The following is a 20,130-nucleotide window of genomic DNA, read 5'->3' as shown; positions in this document are numbered from 1 at the left end:
TAAGTAACTTCACTTCTCTAGCAGGTTTTCAGAGACTTAAATGAGGATCCACCTGCAAAGATTATTTAATTGCTCTGGTACTTATTTTTCAGACTGGTTTCTTATGAGGACTGTAAAATGCATAACCTGTCCTGCACAAGATTGCCCATCCTCTCTGAAGGGCAATTTTTAAACAGCAGATGCCTAGGGGTACTGTTATTTGATAGGGACCTAATTTATGGATGGCATTTGAGGCTACAGATGTCAGCTGTGTAAAGACAGCTCTCCACAGTCTCTCTCTCCCTCTAGGACTTGAGATGCTGGAGCATGCTGAAATTTAAGACTCTCTTCAGTGTCTCTAGAGGTGTACACAGAGAGAGGTGGAATGTGAAATCCTGTGCTGCAGTCTTCAGCTTTGTGATACAAAGTGAACTCTTTTGTCTTCCATTTTATTTTATCTACAGGAGTGGCTGACAAATGACCTACCTCTCAATTCAATATATCTACTTTTAGAGACTTGCAGTTTTGTTCTTGTCACTGCTAGTTTCATCATTCCTCAGATTAAAAGATGATACATCTAAACTTTTACTTACTTGACCAAGGCAAGTGAGAAACCATTTTTTATATATGATACCATCTGATGGCTTTTCTTCCATGTGTGCCAGATATAGCTATAATTTACAGGTTGTTTCCTGCCAGCCAGGATAATAATCTGGTACTGCGTGAGGCAGAAAGTCGTTTTTCTGGTTCAAATAGAGCATATAGGGCACCTAAATAATGTTTGTAGATTTTTTTCTGTTGCCATATCACTAAGATGAAGAAAAACTCATCTATACTCCTCCCAGAAAGCCTAAATTAGCAAACCTACTCTTATTTAGCTTGTCAGATCACTTTTAAAAACAGTTCTTGTTTGGGGGAGGATTTTTGCTATGTTTTATAGATCACAGCAAAGCAACATTCTTACATGTGTTTTTCATACAAGCTGTCATTCTAAAGTATTTTTAAAATATTATATAATACTGAATATCCTGCTCTGTGCTGCTACATGGCACAGACTATTTGTATTAGTTTATTAAAAAGGCAGTGTATCACCATATTAAAATTGCTTTTATCTTAAATGTCAGTGCACTAATTTATGTCACCACCACTTTGGCTATCTTGGATTGCTGTGAAATTGAATGAACACAGTCCCTACAACAAAAAGGTTTTACAACAAATAAATAACTTACAGCTCAAAGATGACAGATAATTAATTGACTTCCACCAACTGGTTTTGCCTCTAAATCTCTATATTAGGAGCTTTCCAGATTACCATGACTACACTGTGTGTACCCGTCATTCTTGGAGCGTAACTCGTTTCTCAGGTGTGTTTAATGACTCTCAAACACCCAAGAGCCAGAAAGTGGGTCATTCTGCTATTTTGTTACCTAGTGAAGGTGCAATTCATATCAGGTTGGTTTTAAAGATGAGCATGAACAGGAGAAAGACTCAGATATCAAGCCAGGGTAAAAACTACACAGACTTCAGTTGGAAAACTATCCTGTCTCATTTTAACCTCTATGATTATAATTTCATTCAGAGGCAAGAAGTTCTAACTAAATGTTTCCTGGGTAATCCCAAACTCAAAGTATGTTTCAAAAGCTAATAAATTACAATCACAGTCATGGAAGTAAATAATTTGTGACACCATATACTTCTTGCTTTTACTTCAGATGTACTATAGTGAAAAGTCCCAAGCAAACCCAAAGCATTATTCTTTTTAGCCATCCTGAGGGATTTAGCAACTTAGGGTTTATGTACAGAAGGAAAAAAGGATCAGCTTAATATTGGCTCTTACCATCCTAGCAGTGGAAACTTTCACCAGCATTTGGAGTAAAAATGCACCAGATTTAATCAGTCTCAAAACACTGGATGAAGCCTGGCAACAGAGATTTGACCCCACATGTGAGAAGTGTAGGAATCTGATGAGTAAGCAGCTGACATGCTACATTCCAAACTGCAGCTTAGGGATTGCATTTTGTCAAATCTTGGAAAGCAACGAGTAGTATATCCTGCATTACACCATCTGTAAAAATAAAAAAACCAAACCAAAAAAACCCAACCAACAAACAGCAGCAAAAAATCCCTCACACACACTCTCTTTTGGCAAAGTCTTGTGTGGGAGAACAGCCTACCTGAGCCAAGAGCTGTCTTCAGCATCTAAAAAGAACCTGGCTGATTCAGAGGCTTGTGACAACCCCTCACTATGTTTTCATTGTACATCAAAATCAGAAAATCACAAGCTTTCAAATAGCAGCAAACTCAAAAACTACTATTCATGCCCTTTAAAGCTGCTATATGCATGAACAAGTTTCCTGTTTAAAACTAATTAAAATTTCCAGTTAAAGTGCAAGGTGATGTCAGGAGAGTCAAAGGATACAAAGAATTATAAGCTATCATAAAACCAAGTAAAAATGTGAAAAAGGAGGAGGGTTTGTTTGTTTTTTTAATTCTCAAGAAGGGTTTGAATTGATTTTCAAAACATTCCAGTCATCACTGAAATTTATACTTAAATATTTAATAGACAAACAAAGGCTTTTTTGTTACTTGTTGGCAATTGATGCAAGAGGAAGAAAAGAGCTGTTTGCTTGGTCATATTCTTGTATAAGGAAACCTGGGGGCTACTGCTTCAGTCCCCATGGGAAGAAGGGGAGCCCTCAACTCTCTGAACATTATTTAAGACAGGACTGTGGCCATGAAAGCAGGTCCTCTCTGGTTTGCCCCATCCTCTCACTTCATGCTGATGATACCCCTTACCTATGCTGATCCAGGCTTTTTTATGACCATGAGGCAAATATTATTTAGGAACTGATCCGGCTAAAAATAATCAAAAAGCATTAATGAGCATATGGATATGTTGTTGGTAGTTCTGGCTTACACACACAAACACACTGTGGGTCTAATTTCCCAGGTGCAGATGTTGAGAAATGTTTTCCATCTTGATGTCATGCTCCCGAAGCACCCATCTCTGAAGGCAACGCACAAGCAGCTGAGGAGGGCCAAAGCAATCCCCTTTCTCCTCATTTTGCTCCCCCTGCCTGCAGCCTGGGATTGTAAAACCCCCCTCGGCCACCGAGGGGCTCCTGAATAAAGGGAGCAGCACCTTCCACCGCTCTCCCCTTCTGCAGGAGGCTCATGTGGCAAGGGCTGGAGAGTGGGGGGAGATGATCACAAATACGGATTAGGAAAAGTAAATAACTTGACACAAATAATCTGAAAAACTTCCTATTTAGACTTTAATTGATTCAGCCAGTAGATGGGGAAGAACTGAAATGGATTTCTTTTCCCCAGTTTGTACATATTTTTCACAGAATGAATTAATGCCTCACTGAAAAGGTGATTTGCAGTTGGCATTTCAGGCAGCCTTGCTGCCTGGCTCTGGAATTATACCCATTGTTGTTCACACAAAGGGAAAATAAACTCAACCATTTGGCTTCCTTTTCCCTGAAATATATGTCTAAGATCACAGCTTAGAAAGGAAACTAAATGGCAAATGGCAACATTTTTACAAAGTACATGCACTCTGAGCTAGCAAATTAATGTGTTCAAAAAAAAAAAAAAAAAAAAAAGGACAGAGAAAGAGAGAGCCTTTCTTAAGAGAGCCTTTCTTTCTTAAAAGAATTAATAAAATACTGAAGTTCTCTTTAAAACTACTGGGCAGTTCCTAGTTATGTTGTTACCGCATAGCCAAAAGAAACTACAAAGAAATTATTTACAGCCATTTGCTTGGGGCATTGTTCTTCACTGCATCAGCAGCAAGCTTTTAGAGAATAGTTTGAAAATTTTGCATTCAGATTGCCCTCTTCTGACCTTGGACCACACAGTATGGGGAGGGCTTACTCTACACACCCCAGGCAGGATTACCCAGCATGTTTAGCCAGACACCCCTAGCATCTCCAGCAGTTCTTACCCCCCTTTAAATGAGAGCGCCGGGAAATCAATTCTTTTCTCCCAAGCAGCAGAAAGCAGCATTGCTGATGCTCAGTTTCCTGGCTTTCTCCACCTGAGGAGAGTGAGTCAGAGCACACCTTCTTCCTTGCTAGACAGAAAGCACCAGGAGACACCCCCTGTGTCATCAAACAGACGCCCACGTCAAGCACTCAGTCACCTGGCAAAGCAGTGTTCCTCCCATGGCCTCTGTGATCCCTCATCAGTTGGCCCGACAGCTGCTATACTGCATTTATCATTTTTATTTCATGCTGCCTTTGATATCAGAATAGCTGGGAAATAAATGGAACCAGAGACTGCAGACTGCTATAAAATCTCTTTTGTTCAAGAGATCTATGATTGAAATAATGCTGAAAGGAGACTGACGAAAGTGAGAGAAGGGTTTAGGATGCTGAGGGAGACCTGCACTGAGTTTAAACATGCTCCAGAGAATCCCCATTGTTTTCAGCCATGCTATTAGCCCAACAGCTTCCTTCAGAGAAGGTCTCAGTGCATGTAATTTGTACAGCAATTGCTTCTGATTCTACTCAAAGACAGCACCACCAAAGTTTGGAAAAGGTATAAAAGGAGGGTTTGATCTTCTGTTGCTTCTAGAAGACTCTCTCAGAAGAGCATCCATCAGAAAAGAGTCTATTTAATTCTTACAACCCTGGGGTACATAGTAAGATCTGGACCCTTAACTTGCTTAGCAAATTTAATGACCCTATTACCTGCCTCCTTGGGGTATATGGCTGCCCAGTGAGCTTGTGTTTATAAAGCTCTTGAAGTTCCACAGACAGAGAGCTAAGACAAGCAGTGGATACACTGTATATCCATGTACCCTCTTTCTCCTTAAGGCTTGGCCTTGAATCCATGGTTAACTGAGGCACAATATGACACAGCAGCAGAACATATTTACTGTTTATTGCTTCACAAAATTGATTCCTATCAGTAGTGCCTCATATTCCTGTCCAAACAGAAGCCAGTGCATCCCAAAGAAAAGTAGGTGATAAAAAGATAATTTAGTCTGTTGCTCTGAATCAGAATCAAGGCAGAGAGCTATCCTTGGCATCATGATGCTAACAGCACAACACACCAAAGCACTGAGCAATGCTGCGTGCAAATTGCTGCATAAACTTCTCTGGAGCAGCACTGTGGCCACATGTGGTACCCACACCACAATGGAGTCCCAGTAAAAGTCAATCTGGGAGAAGAAGGAAGACTGTTTTCCAACTCTGAGCATGCTTGAGGCCATTCTTTACACAACACTATTTTGCCTACATTTTGAGAAATACTTCAATATAGCCAATGAGTCTACATTTACACCTACATCATCCCACTGGGGACAATGCAATTACAGGTGGAGAATCCAACTGGAGACTTTCCAATTACTCTGAGAATTTGCAATTGCAATGGTTATGGTCCCCTAGTCACAACAAGAAAAAGATAAAGCAAAATCTGCTGGCAGCATAATGAACTCACACAAAATGGGTCCTGTTGTGTTTAGGGAAAGAAGGACAAACACACATGCACACACATTAGGAAGAAGTTTGTAATTTTCCTAGTTACCTGTCACTGCAAATACCCTTAATTAGGAAAGCTCATAGACAAAAGATGTAAGAAATCAGAGTTAGGATTCCTGACGGCTCACACAGTTCTTCAGTATTTTAAATTTATCCTCCCTAGTGAAAAACTTAGAAGTACACATGAAGGACATCTCTAATGACACAAGTGATAAAAGTATGTTAAAACAGGAATTCAGATTTATTCTTTACCAGATGCAGTTCAGTCTGCAGCTTTATTAAATACCTGAGGTGACAGACCATATTGTACCCAGCTGGGAGATAAGAGTTTTAATGGAGAAATGCTCATGAACTGTTCATCAATAACAGTTTGTGAGAAAACTTACTCAATTTTTGCACACAGCAACTCTCACAGGGCTCAAGTTAAATGCTGATCTGAGCACAAATGGAAAAGCTGTTAACTGTCTGCTTTCTCCGGAGACTCCCAGGTTTATTTCACTGAGGCTAATAGACAAGATCCCCAATTTTTGTAGAGGGAATAAAGTGGAAAAAATAAAGAAACTTTCATTTGGGAAAGAGGATGGACTAAGTAGGCATAGCTGATAACCCAGAATGGGTTTACAGTTTAGCTAAGGAGGCAGCTACCCATTTATGACCCCAAACAGAATTTTTTAAGTTTCTGTCTCAGCTGAGGACACAATTTGCTGCACTTTTGAACTAGAATAGAAGAATGAGGAAAAATTTACTCCTGTGGATTCACAAGGATATATATTTACCAGCTTACTCCAGCATGCACTCCTTTATTTGATTCATCCAAAACCTTTAGTTACTATGAACTCATTTTTAAATCCTTGCCACAAGAGATATGGGCTCTTGTTACTGTGAATGTGTCAACGTGACATTGTGCAATGGTCTTTTCAACCTCAAGCTTCAGAAAACTAGGTGCTGACAAATTGTCTGGGCCCACATCTGTGAAACACTGCATATGTGTTAACTGATAGAGCCTGACTACATTGCTCTCAAATGTTGGTAGGTTTGCAAAAAAATCCCTTTCTGCAGCTGAAATTTTTCTTGTTCAATCCCCAGTAAAAGTAGGTTTTTATTGAAGTTCAAGCAAAACCCCACCTACTGGTTAGCCGTGGCAAAGTTAGAAGAAACGTTTCCAGTCTTTGTTGTACCAACTAAGAGCCAGAAGTGCTGGCCCTCAGCTGGCTGAGGCTCAGGTCCGTGTGCCCATGAGCAGGGAACAGCAGCTGATGGTGACACCAGCTCCTTAGTGGGAAGGCAGCACTCCGTGGATTTAAGGCACATGTCCAAGCCAGTAAAATATCATTTCAGCTCCTTTCAGTGCAATGAGGCAAACCCCACTTTTCCAAGAGGACTATCCCTTCTCTGGAAAGTGATCTGTTTGGAAAGCCCAGCCAGCACTGCGGGCACTCAGTGCCACAGCTGGGGAGATGCTGGGGGAGCATCCCAGGAGCTGCCATCAGCTGGAGGGGACACAGCCAGCTGCAGGCAGCCACCACAGGGCTCTGTTACACCTGCAGTTATTTGTCTCTGCCAGATTTAAAGTGATGCTATTAGAAAACCATGCTCAGAAAAGCTCCTGTAAACTAGGGAAATGTCCACCATGACTTACCAATTATGTATGTCTAGGAAATGATTTTTACGTATTTGAGAATGAGTCATCTGGCTGAAGCACGGCCCATATTTTCCAGGTTGAAGATACAAGTCATTTGTTTGGTTGGCTGGGTTTGTTGTTTTGGGGTTTTTTTTTTTGGGTTTTTAATGTTTTTTTTAAGGTAGGGCTCTGTGAGAGACAGGTGCAATTTTGAAAGCAACAGCTTGTGTTAAATGTATCACAACTACTTCACAAAGGGAATTAGAAACTTGAAGCTTGGCTTATAAATAGCTCATGGTGACAAATGCTTCTCCACACAACTTCACATTAATTACTGTAATGCAAACATGAAAAAAACTGAGCTGCAAGCTGTTCCTGGATGAACAGAGCAAGACTTGGGACCTCTTCAACTAGGGGAACATTTCCAGAGGAAAAAAAGAAATGTCCATGCAGCCACAAGGTCACAGCATCCATCAATACCCTTGGACATCTAATATCTGATGTTTTTTCTCTTACAAAAACTTGGAGCTCTGCTATTGTCACAGGACAGCTATTATATGATCATCTAAACTTGTTGTTTACAACATTTCTAGCCTCATTGCTATGGAGGGAAAAAAAAAAAAAAAGTGAATTCCAGTTATTTTTTTTAGCCTTGAAAAAAATCATAACAATTACAATAAATATAGATATCATACAGATACTCCTGTGATATAAACAAATCCCTCTAGTAACTCTCTATCAATAAGCACTATGCTCTGAGGCTAGAAAAATTTATTTATGCATATCAGTAAATGTTTCCAGCCTGAAAGGCCCCCAGTTTTGATAAGGTTAAAAGCAAAGTTTCCCAAGCATCACAACAGGCATTTTAATGATCAGGTTCAAATCTATTTAGGGATTTTCCCAGTAAACTCAAAAGATTTAATTGTATTTTTCCTCTGGTGCCCCTAATAGCATGTGAGTTATGGGAAGTAGATTCATTATCCAGTTCAATGAGTTATCATTACCACAGACACTATAAGTGTGATATCAGGTGTTCCAACATCCACATAATTGTTACTCCTGATTTAGTGACAAAGATTAATTGAGAATGGCATATTCACTAGGGTAGCCATCTACATAACCAAGACCAGTCGTCTTTTCTTTGGTGTGATAACCCAGCCCACTATTTTACAAATATCTCTGTGAATACAAAGGAAATGAAATAGTGAAATTAGAGGTTAAAGCATGAACAGCAGTATACTTGATTTCAAACACTATTATTTGAAGGTAATTTAACCTATTGACTCTGATAATAAATTATGTAAATTGTTTCATGAGTAATGAAGATTTTGTTAGAGCAGTTCTAAACGTTTTTCCTTTGCAAATCTTTTTTAACAGATGAAAACCTGTTTTTTGGGTTTTTTGGTTTTTTGCCCTAAACTTCCGTTAGATGCAAAATATTCCAACCATTTTGGTGGTGACAAGCTAAAGAACCTTGCCATGAGATTTCAGAATAGAGCACGGTACAACACCTAAGAAAATAATATCTGTGGCTGTTGTAACCCAAAGTGAAATGTTATTTGCATCAGTTTATAACCATACTGAATACAATTTACACATTACTGCTCTAACAGGAAATAGCTGATGTAATCACAAATGACCTATCACAACATGAAGTCACAAAGTGTTTTTTAAAATGGTTTCTGAATAGCATTCATGGGGAAAAGTGCAGAGAGCTGACACTTGACATCTCCTGGGCAACTTTAAAAAGTAAAAGAAAAAATTATTTCTGCTTAAACACATTCTGCTTTTCACTTTTTATTCTTATTTTCTTTCCCCTTTCATTAGTACAGAGAATACATGCTTAAAATGCCTGCTATTAAAGTTAGCAGCAAAACTCCCATTAATAGCAGCATGCATTGGCTCCAGATAAATCACTTGCAATATACCAAGACAGAACTGCTGATTGGAATGTCTCACCATCTAATGCTGTTTTGAATAATATTCTAGGTTAATATCTGACCAAGCACAGCCAGTCTGCTAAAGCTTTAGAAACTCATCCATTGTACACAGTCCTCAGCATCTGTCCTTCCACCTCCTTCCACATGTAGTCAGCTGTGTGATGCCCCTGTTGGAGACTTAGGAGAAGACTAGACTGTCACAGACATAATGACTATGACCAAGAAAGTTTTTTTTTTTTTTTAAATTATCAAAAAAATAAGGCTACTGAAAATTCAACACTGTGACATGCCAAATGACATTAAAAAAAATAAAATGAAAAATTTCAATTTCCTATGAATACTAGATTTTAGGAAATCATACTTTTTTTCTGGTTAGAAAACCAGAATGTTAGCAAACTGTGAATGTTTTTCTCCTATGCAATACCCAAACCCAGACAGGCACAGCATGCAGTTTAGACACACTTGAATCTATCACCACTTTGTCCTCCATCACCAGCATAGGGAGGTTATTCAAGGCGAGTTTTATTCAGAGCCAGACTAACCAGGAAGAAAATGCAGCTACAAACACCCCATGTAGCCACATGCAGTGCAGACCCGGCTCGTAGTGACCATGAGAGAATGCAGCTACTCACCAGTTGTACTAAGTAAGGCTGATTGCAATCACCAGACCCCCTGAGGAATGCTCTGCCATTATGAAAATCACCAAGTGGTGTCTGGCCAACCTAGCAGCTCTCAAGTCTCTGATCAGAGAAAGAAAGGAAACATTTTCTGCACAGCAAATAACTCCCTGAGCTGCAAAATGTGGATGGGAATTTATAGCTAAAAAGCTCCTGATGTTTAAACCAAGCCAGAGAGAAAGGCTGCTCAAACCAGCACTGAGATCTCACCTCCACACACTGCCAGATGAGGAATGGTCCTTCATGCTGAGCTCACATTTCCTCACCAGTAACTTATCCCCATTCCCGCAGTCGTGGTGAACCTGACATTTATATTAGTCCAAATATTCCTAAATGTTTCTTTCAACTGCTTGATCTTCTGCAATTAAAAGCTGCACTTAGTACCTTAGTCATTGTGGAAGCTGTTTACTTTTTAACTTGCAAATTATTTAGTTGAGAAAAAATAAGTGTATAATTCATTCATTCATAGGTGCATTAGAAAAAGAGCATGAAAATACAGTTAATTGTTCTATGCATGCTCAGAAGTTCTTGAAAAAGTACAGAAAATCCTGTTTTTATAGACATACATTCGTTGAAAAAATATAAAGTGAAAAATATAGACAAATATGCAGATTTGCTTTCACATAGAGTAACTTTCCACTCTTAAAAGATTCTGCATTAGCTCTTTAAAGGTTACAAAAGCTTTTGAAGCATGGGCATGTTTACTGGAAATTCTAAACATTTCATTTTCTCTATATACGATTTAGAATCTTTCATGAAATTCCCTAATGTACAGTCATTCTTAATTTTCATTCATAAGAGAAGGTAGTATATTTTGAAAAAGAATTTATAAAACCAAAATTTAATTCCAGAGATCAATTACTCAAATCAGGGATGAAATAAAATTTAAACCAGCTGCAAACCAGCATTCAAGAAAAGAGAACTATTAGTGGCAAAGACCCATTTGCACGAATACCTGTTTTCACACTCACTGCCTAGGGTAAAGCTCATCATCAATATGTCTGTGAATAAGGAATAATTCTCTGTGCACAAATAGCATAGCTTAAAACAAGCTGATTTTTAGAAAATATTTGTCCTTGCTGCCTGAGAAGGAAGAGAAGGGAAACCAACTTCTTTTAACATACAACAGCTGGGAACCCCTCCCTCAAGGTAGAACTTGAGGTTTCTGAAAAACATGAACCTGAAAGTAATGCTTGTACTTTCCTCCCCTTGACCCAAGACTGTGGCTCCTTCATCTGCTACAGTCCCATTCCACATATATTCTAGGGGAAGGTCATCCTTTGCAGCACTGGTTTGGTTTCAGGTCCATTATACCCAGGCACAGCAAAAGCCTTTAGAATATTTAAGAACCTTCAAATCAAGTTGCCAGAGAAAAACTTGAATCTCCTGTTAAATCACCTGTGCCATCTGCCCAGAATTTCCTCAAGAAATTACCATGAAAACATACAGCCAAGAATATAACAACATAATCAGATTTCTTTGTAGATGTCTTCTTAATGTTCAGGATAATTATCTTCTCAACAAGACTCAGTAATAATCACACACTTTTCCTTTGGCAATTTAAGGACTTGTTAAATGGTGAAGACATTTCAGTGTCTTGGTCTATATCCAGATGAAAGCCATGATCATAGAAAACTTTACAAAAATCTCTCTTCGGGGAAAATGACAAGAGTTTGCTACATTTACTACGTATTTTAGCAGCTGCATTCCCTCTTTTCTTTCAGGGAAAGGAATAGGTACATTTTGGCAGAGATGCACAGTGTCAATTTGACTCAGTCATGCTCTGCCTAACATGCTCCTGGGTGTCAGGAGGAGCAGCTGTGGCTGCTTCTCACCCAGGGCCTTCCCCAGGGCTCAGCATCCTGACTGCCTCCACTCAGCACCCAGGTTGTGCCTCAGCAGGAGACAGCACCATGGGATGGATTACAGCTACAGCAATACACCGGGATGCACGAGCTGTGGTTTCTATCATGTGCATCCACCATGATCTAGTTACAATAATGCAACTGCACTTACATAGGATGGGCTTTCTTGAAATAAAAAATTAAAAAAAAATCTCCCAGCAGAGACAGCAGTATTCCAAAATATTGGCAAAACACTGCAGTTGGCAAGTAACGTTTGCTGAACTTGTTTGATGTCTGCCTGAGAGTTACCCATGAGCAGTTAGCACATTCTCAAATGTGCTCATTAGCTGGAGGATTATTCTTGATGTGCAGTCAGCTCATAAAAGGTTTGCTGCAAATGCAGTCTCCATCAAGTCAATTACTTACAGAAATTACACAGTCCCACTTCTGTGCTCTGACTTGGTGGCTTCTTTGGTTTGCACAGCATGAGCTGCAAATACTGCAACTAAGTGCATAATCCGAAAACATGACAACAAACACAAGCTTTTTACAGTCATCTACCCTAGAAAAGCTTGAAGATTTGATTACTAATATTTGGCAGGAAGGTTGGGAAAAGGAGCAGACAAAAAGTTTTTAAAAACAAGGATCCAAGAGCTTGAAAGTTTTCTTTTACCCCACAAAAGAAAGGAAAGGAGATAAAACCATTTGTCTGTGCCAATGTCCCCAGGCATGACATATCCTACCCCAACAGACAAAACGATAAAGTTGAGGAAAACCTATCCACTCTCCCTGTAACAACACATCCTGTTACAGGGTCTTCAGGTTTCAACAACAAAATTCAAAATTATCGTGGAAAAATTTTAAAAAAAGTCACTCCTGTAGTGAGAGTCTGGTATCAGGACTAGAAACTCAAAATACTAATAAATTCACACAATTGACTAGGTGAAAGATATTCTGAAGAACTTCTGGGAGAATTGCTAGAGGAACCACAGCAATACACAGGCACTGAAATGCTTTTTGTTGTTCTGTAGATAAAAGTAGTGACCTAAGTTCCCATATATTATTCCTCCTCTTTTCCAAATGAGTAATTACCAGTAAAGTTTTAATGCATTATAATTTGTACACATTAATTTTACACTCTAATTTCATTCCTTGTAATTCACATTCTTTATATAAAAGTTTATATAAAGATATGGAAGTAATATCTTTATATAAAGATATAAATTGCATGGCTACATAGTTTCAGGTCACAACATATGTCAAGGAATAGGTTTGTTGTCACAGTCTTTGATACTGAAAATAGTTTTGCAAGATACCTTCAACACAGAAAAGTTTGAGTTAGGAGCTTGCTTAGGTCCTTGATGAATTAGCATTGTCTTTAATAACAGAATTTGACAACCTCTGAAATTCTTGACTGCAAAATCATCACAAAATAAATATTTCACGGCATAGTCCACGTTTCCTTGTCTAATCAAGGTATGTTCTTTCTTGCTTATGCAAACAAAGTGTTATTGGAATTACTGAGCAAGAATGATGCTACAAGAAACATTTGCCCTGTGGCCAAAAAATTACAAGACATAGCTACTAATCTAATCCTCTGTTCTTTAACCCTGCAAAGAGTGACAGAGACCAGTCCTGAAGGCAACAATAATATCAGCTAAAATACCAGAACAAGACTCCTTACTACATTTTGTTTTGTATTTCTTTCATTTGCCAACTTCGTTTGGGCTTGTTTCTTCAAAATCTGTTCCCCACATATAACACAAAAACCCCTCAGATTAAGCAGGAACATTAACTTTAACCTTCACATCTTTACCTCACAGCAGAATAGGAATAGCAGAGACATCCATCACAGGAAAGAAGTTATCTTTTTGTTTTTCCCCTCAACCTTACTAAAAATAATTAAATCTAAAATTTCACATCAGGAAAACCACAGAAAGCTCACTCATACGGACCTCACCCACATTTTATTAAAGATTTCCACAAGGATGGTAGAAAGCACTCCAATCTATAGTACACCATCTAAAAGTCTTTTTAAAAAAAAAAAAAATTAAAAAGAAAAAAACAACAAAAATAAAAAAACAAAAAAACCCCCACAACCAAACAAAAAATCTCAAATCAAACACACAAAAGAAAAATATAAACTTATTCAAGAGACAGCAATCCAAGGGCCAATATAAGAAATATCATCTTGAACAGTTAACCATAGATTTCATAACGGAGTAAAGAAGTCCCTAAAATGACTTGGACTCTTTCTTCAAAATGGTGTAATGGCTTTTGTTGTTTCTAATCCTTTCAGAGCACACAGGATTGGACATCACAGCCATGACATTACTGGCCTGCAAAGCTATTTTATGTAATTTTGCAATTTCTAAAGAGCACTGGTTAAAATTTGCCATTCCCTCAGATATCTGCACAGTAGTGACAGTAACTAATGCACCTGCTTTTATTAAAGAAAAGATGCAGAATACATGTTGAGAGAATGCAATATGTAGCTTCCTAAAATAATTCATCATACGCAGAATATTACAAGTATTTGTGAGACATTAATGCTGGAGTCCATTAAATACCTACATACCACTAACTCTCTGCCTTCAATCCAGTACTGCTGTATTTCTTTATTAACAGCCTCCTAAACTTACACTTCTGTCTTTTCACTATTTTATGGCATTTAATAAGCGGTATTTTTTCTCACTGGGGTTTCCAGCGGATGCTGTTATAAAAGATTCACAACGAAGCCAGAAAAAGGTGCAAGTTACTGGGTCAGGGATGTTTTCCTTTCTCAAAACCGTGTCCCAGTGACCTCAGTGGGCTCTTATAGCAGGACAGATCCCCTCTACAGACATTACCGTAGCATTTATCCATACATCTCTCACAACTGTATTTATTTTCTGAGATGTGTCAAGATCATTGTGTTCTGCAGCCCTCTGGGGCAAGTAAAGGGCTGACATAAATATACTGCTCCTAAATGTTTACTGCTCTTGCTTGGTGCACAAAAATCGCAAACCCCAAGTCGTGTGACAAGCAGCAAAGGAGATCACAGTCACCTTCTACTTCATTGAATTACTCCAATTTTACAGCAGACATGATTAAAAAGGATAAAGCTCTGAAACAGGCCACAGATACATGTTTTCCTGTTCTGTGGGAGAGGAGCACCGAGTTCTGGTCACTACGTATCTCCGAGTGCCTGTAGTGAAGACAGCAGGACAGCACTCACTGTGAGAACCTGTAAGGAGACTACAGTCTGTATTTGGCTCTGTATTTGGCAAGTGTTGAGATTGTTGCTCTGCTGTCTTCACAGCTCTGTCACACAGCAACATGGGGTCACAATCCTATAACTGATAGCCTCAGAGGGGCTCTGCCTGCACAGGCCCCACGCAACACATCCCCTGGCAGGGAGCCCTGCTGTGGGGCCACACTCCCACCTGCTTTTGGAGACAGGAAAAAGAGACTATACACATCCAACACGGGGGAGGCATTGGCTCCCTAAAAAGCATTTTGATGTAACCCAAGCCAACATGTCAAAACAGTGTGGAAACAGAAAGGACATTTCTAAGACAAGGCTTCTCCTTTTATCTGAAACAATGTATGTTTTGTTCTATCCAAAGTAAACATTAAATATTTCAAAGGCTCTTGTGTAAAGCTCACCTGTTGCATGTTTCTACCATCCTTTAGCTCTGAAGCAATTGCAAAACTCAGGAATCATGGACCCTTCAGGCACCCTCCAGCTGGTGTGTCTTGGAGGAGTCAGCATTGATCCAGCAGGCTTAAGGCAGCTTGTCTCATTTCCATGTAATGAATGATAAACAGAGCTGGTTCCCAGAGACATGCTAAGAGCAAAGGAAGCTTCAGGGCTGGAACATTCCCTTGGTCCAAGGAAGCCTCTGGTGGCTCTAGTGCCACAGTGGGGAAGGGCAGGAGTCCCCACTGTGTATGGAAGTGCTCTGCACACTGAGCAGTGGAGTGACAGAGTTAACAGGCTGCCACTGTGATTTATCTTATGTGGGGTACAAGTGATGTCTGCTCATGACAGTAAAGATTCATTTGTGGGGAGAAGAGAAGGACACCAGCAAGAATAACTGAACCGTGTTCATTTATTTCTAGACTTTTATGGAGTCTACTCGGCCACTGATCATTACATGGGTAAGAGCATATCTATCTGTCTTTCTCTCCTGTACCTTTATCAGTCAGTCCAATTCTGTCTGATTTCCATCAAAGTGTTCTCTTGGTAGCTGGGCAGATATCAACAAATTTAGATTAAATGGAATCTGCAGGTATTAATGTGCATGGTTGACATCAGTTATATTAAAGACATTTGAGATTGAGACATTTTCATTCCCTAAATAATTTTAAAATGTTCCATGGCATAATCTGACAGACTATCTAGAAAAAATGCTAGGAAGCAAAAAAATGTTTCAAACCAGAAAATTATTTTCATATATCTTTAAAATTATCTGCATAGACAAAATGCTATGCATGCTTAACTTTTTAAATATATTACCATCTCCGAGAAATTATCAATCACAAAAGTATTACTTCAGTTATAATGCTATATTTTAGTTCACTATCTTGAATTGTGGTACCTTATGAGGGAAATGTCTATCCAAGAAATGCATTAAGCAGCTTAGCTTATTAATGGTCAGCCATACTTATATTCATTTTTCTTGCCCTAGACTTTTATGATCTACCAGCAAAAAAATTTTTCTTCATATTTTTCAGAAACAAAAGAAAATTCTGAGACATGGAAGCCACTACTAATAAAAGAAGAAAAGCTGAGTATCATCAGGGTTAATAAGCTCCTATTTGAGATCCATGAATGATTACAGAGTTAATTTCCTATATCGAACTTTCAAGTTTCATTAATAGTATGCTGCCTCTCTGGGACACAGGTGCAGTCATGGTAAAAAGGCTATTTATTCATCATACGGAATAGAAGAGCTAGAGGAACAATGGCTTCAAAGGTCTCATGCTTATACATTTTGACAGTAGTTTGTTGGGCAAGCGCTCTCTGGTACTTAAGTATAACTCGCCCTACTTCTTCCTACACTGGCCACAGACAGCTCGGCAGCATATCTATAGCCAGGAAGAATGTTTCCTTTGGCAACATAAGAACTCGACCTATAAATCCACATTCTTTTGAATTTCTTATCAATGAACCCAACAAATGTGAGAAGAACGTCCCTTTCTTGGTCATTCTTATCAGCACAACTCACAAGGAGTTTGATGCAAGGCAAGCCATTCGAGAAACATGGGGAGATGAAAACAACTTTAAAGGAATTAAAATCGCCACACTGTTCCTCCTCGGCAAAAATGCAGATCCTGTGTTAAATCAAATGGTAGAGCAAGAAAGCCAAATTTTTCATGACATAATTGTGGAGGATTTCATTGACTCTTATCATAACCTCACTCTGAAAACGCTGATGGGGATGAGGTGGGTAGCAACCTTTTGTTCAAAAGCAAAGTACGTTATGAAGACAGACAGTGATATTTTTGTAAATATGGATAACCTTATTTATAAGCTGCTCAAACCTAACACCAAGCCAAGGAGAAGGTACTTCACAGGTTACGTTATAAACGGAGGGCCAATACGAGATGTCCGCAGCAAGTGGTACATGCCGAGAGATTTGTATCCTGACAGCAATTATCCACCCTTCTGTTCAGGCACTGGCTATATATTTTCAGCTGACGTAGCAGAACTGATTTATAAAACTTCCCTTCATACCAGACTTCTTCATCTTGAAGATGTGTACGTTGGACTCTGTCTCCGGAAGCTGGGCATTCACCCCTTCCAAAACAGTGGCTTCAATCACTGGAAAATGGCTTACAGCTTGTGCAGGTACCGCAGGGTGATCACGGTGCACCAGATAACGCCAGAAGAAATGCACAGAATTTGGAATGACATGTCCAGCAAGAAACACCTTAGATGTTAAAATTTTTACAGATGTACATACCTTTTTTTTTAAAAAAAAATTGGTTTAGTGCGGTTATTTTTTGACCAAGTGATCTGCTGATTTACAGGTTAAACTGTGGGATATTAACTGTGAGAGGATTTTTAATGACTTTTTTTCATGCTCATTTTCAGTACTGGTTTAGACTTCAGGCTCTTGTCATAAGGAGACTACACCAACTGAAAGGATCTAGAGTCAAATCTCAGATTTTGTACACTATCCTCTGTCACACATATCAGCTCCTGTATCTGTATGTAAAAGGACAGTAATAAACTATCATGAGCTGCTAAACAGTTCATGCCCCAGATTCCGAGATAAGACTGTGGCCCTAAGAACTGAAGCATTAGAAATATAATTGTATTCCCTTTTTGACACCCTACAACCATCTCTGTTTAGAACTTTGTTAACAAATTAAGTGGTATACATTTGCACTGACCTTTTACACCTATATATTGACACGTATAGTTTGTGTTACTATGTGTGCAATTCTCAAAAACTTACTGATGGTATAATAGCAGAATTTAGAGAAGAACATCAAAGTCTCATAGGCCTTAGAAACAAACCCACACACTGAAGTGTATTTTTATCCACCAAACAGTATTTAAATTATTTCAGAATATACCCCATTTTTTTCCACTGTCTAATAGCCCTTCAAAAATCTAATACAATTTTAATATGAAGTAGAATCTGTAGGTGAAACAAGAGAGATGTATGAAAAACTCTCAAAAATACATTTGAGGTACAAGTATCTTTTAACTATCTTTTAACTTTTAATTTTAAAGCAAGTGCAATGTTTCTCATAAGTATCAGTGGAGCTCTCCATTAAGTGTCTTGTATAGCAATATATAATTATATTGAATGGTAAAAGTGTCAATAAGCAGCATATTTCTTCATCAGACAGTACACAATTTACCTAAATAACACAGAAGCAGCTTAAGGTAACATCTACTTTTTGCTACAGTATATGTTAAAACAAAAAAACCAAAAAAAAAAAAACCAACCCCAAAATCCCCAAGCCATCTCTATTCAATACCACCTTCTAATAAAAAGCTAAAATATGACATTCTTCAGCTAATAACTTGGAATGAAAAATTCACAAACAAGCTAGAGATATGAAACTCAACAAACCTTATTAGCTGTAGATTAATCACACCATCCAGAGTACACACAAAAGTCACATTAATTTCAGATGGCATTATGTGCAACATACAAAAAAACCCAAACCTGTTACTCCGTACATTATTCAGGACATCTATAAATTTGTCCGAAAATTTTCCATAGGTGTCTGTAGCACTTTACAGCAGCAGAGGAATGAAGATGCTAGCCCAAAAGGTTTGCAGTTTCATGGCAAATTGTTAGTCTGACTTACAGATGCAGCACTATGTTTTTGAAAGGAACTACTTGTAAATAAGCTGAAGTGTACCTGGCCTTCAAGCTACACAATAGATAACCCAGAATTTTCTGCTAATCAACAGGAGCTTGTGCATCCTCCATAAATGAAAATCAGTAATTTTAGATAAAAATACTGAACTTCTTGCAGTATAATTAAGATTTACCTTCCCCTAGCTGACCTAGTCCTCATTAAGTTGCTCTTGCTTCATGTCAACCTCAGAACTCTGGCTAAACAAGATCCAACTAACTGCATAGATGAATATACAACACACGCACACTGGCTGGGTAAATCCCAGCTTTCCTTACCCAAGCCCCAGAACATCCAGTTTAGGAAGGGAAAGGAGGGTAGAATTAAGCTCAGGCCCTCAGGTAAATCAGAGAGGATGAATTCTGTGCTAGCAGGAACTCATTATGTAATATCTTCAACCTGCAGGTTGCAATCACTTCTGTTACCCCTCTGCACTGTGTAGTACTTTGGGGTTTCTGAATCCACAGAGTGGATTTGGTGGCCTTACTTCTCCTGCTGACAGTTCTGTGGCCTTTGGTTAGTAACCAAGAGGACAGCAGGGCTCTCAATCCAGACACCTCAGGGCTAGAATAGCATGGTAGTCTTGAATTTCTCCTAGTACAAGTAACCTGCATTAATGATTGGAAGATACACCTTGAAAATAATATCTGAAGAAATATATTTCCTGCCATTTAGAAACAGATAGCTCTTCAACAGAAATGTAAATGTTCATCTTGGAACTGATGTACATATTTCTAGTGCATTTTCTTCTGTATTCAGCTGTATATAAGTGTAAAGCCTGCTTGCTATGTAGTATTCTGTTATGCATGGAGCTGAGTTAGGCATTATATTTGTCCAGTGTTTCAAGAGCCTTAAGCATGTGTGCCCTAACTTTTGAATGTACAAGATTTTTTCTTTTATTGTCAAGTGATGAACACAACAAAAAGAACACACAAAAAGAACACAACAAAAAGAACACAACAAAAAGAACACAACAAAAAGAACACAACAAAAAGAACACAACAAAAAGAACACAACAAAAAGAACACAACAAAAGCCTAATTTTCTACTTCTATTAATTTTCTGATAGTAGATTTCACTAGCTTGCTACACTTACATAACAGATGTATTCTTTTCTCTTTGCTCAGAAATTGCAGTTATTGCAACCTGGAGCTAGAAAGGGAGTGATACATCTACTTGCAGGGACAGCTCACTGGCCCTTCCACCCTACAG

At 38.6% G+C, this 20,130-nt stretch overlaps 1 protein-coding gene across 9 annotated transcripts in view; it reads left to right on the top strand.

Moving 5' to 3' along the window:
• Positions 1 to 19,855, top strand: part of B3GALT1 (beta-1,3-galactosyltransferase 1) — a 90,200-nt gene extending 70,345 nt beyond the window's left edge. For 4 of the 9 annotated variants that reach the window (XM_071747452.1, XM_071747455.1, XM_071747454.1 and 1 more), the window contains one exon: positions 16,270 to 19,855. In XM_071747452.1, coding sequence (XP_071603553.1) covers positions 16,500 to 17,480 — 981 coding nt within the window. In that variant the 5' untranslated portion in view covers positions 16,270 to 16,499 and the 3' untranslated portion in view covers positions 17,481 to 19,855. Of the gene's footprint in view, positions 1 to 443; positions 8,012 to 11,430; positions 15,694 to 16,269 lie in introns of those variants that run through there. The other 5 variants (XM_071747453.1, XM_071747456.1, XR_011726564.1 and 2 more) reach the window with 3 other exon arrangements.
• The last annotated feature ends 275 nt before the right edge of the window (positions 19,856 to 20,130 follow it).

The sequence above is a fragment of the Heliangelus exortis genome, chromosome 6 (genome assembly GCF_036169615.1).
Source record: "Heliangelus exortis chromosome 6, bHelExo1.hap1, whole genome shotgun sequence".
Taxonomy (NCBI): domain Eukaryota; kingdom Metazoa; phylum Chordata; class Aves; order Apodiformes; family Trochilidae; genus Heliangelus; species Heliangelus exortis.
The sequence above is the reverse complement of the archived record's forward strand: the minus strand, read 5'-3'. Positions and strand labels throughout refer to the sequence as shown.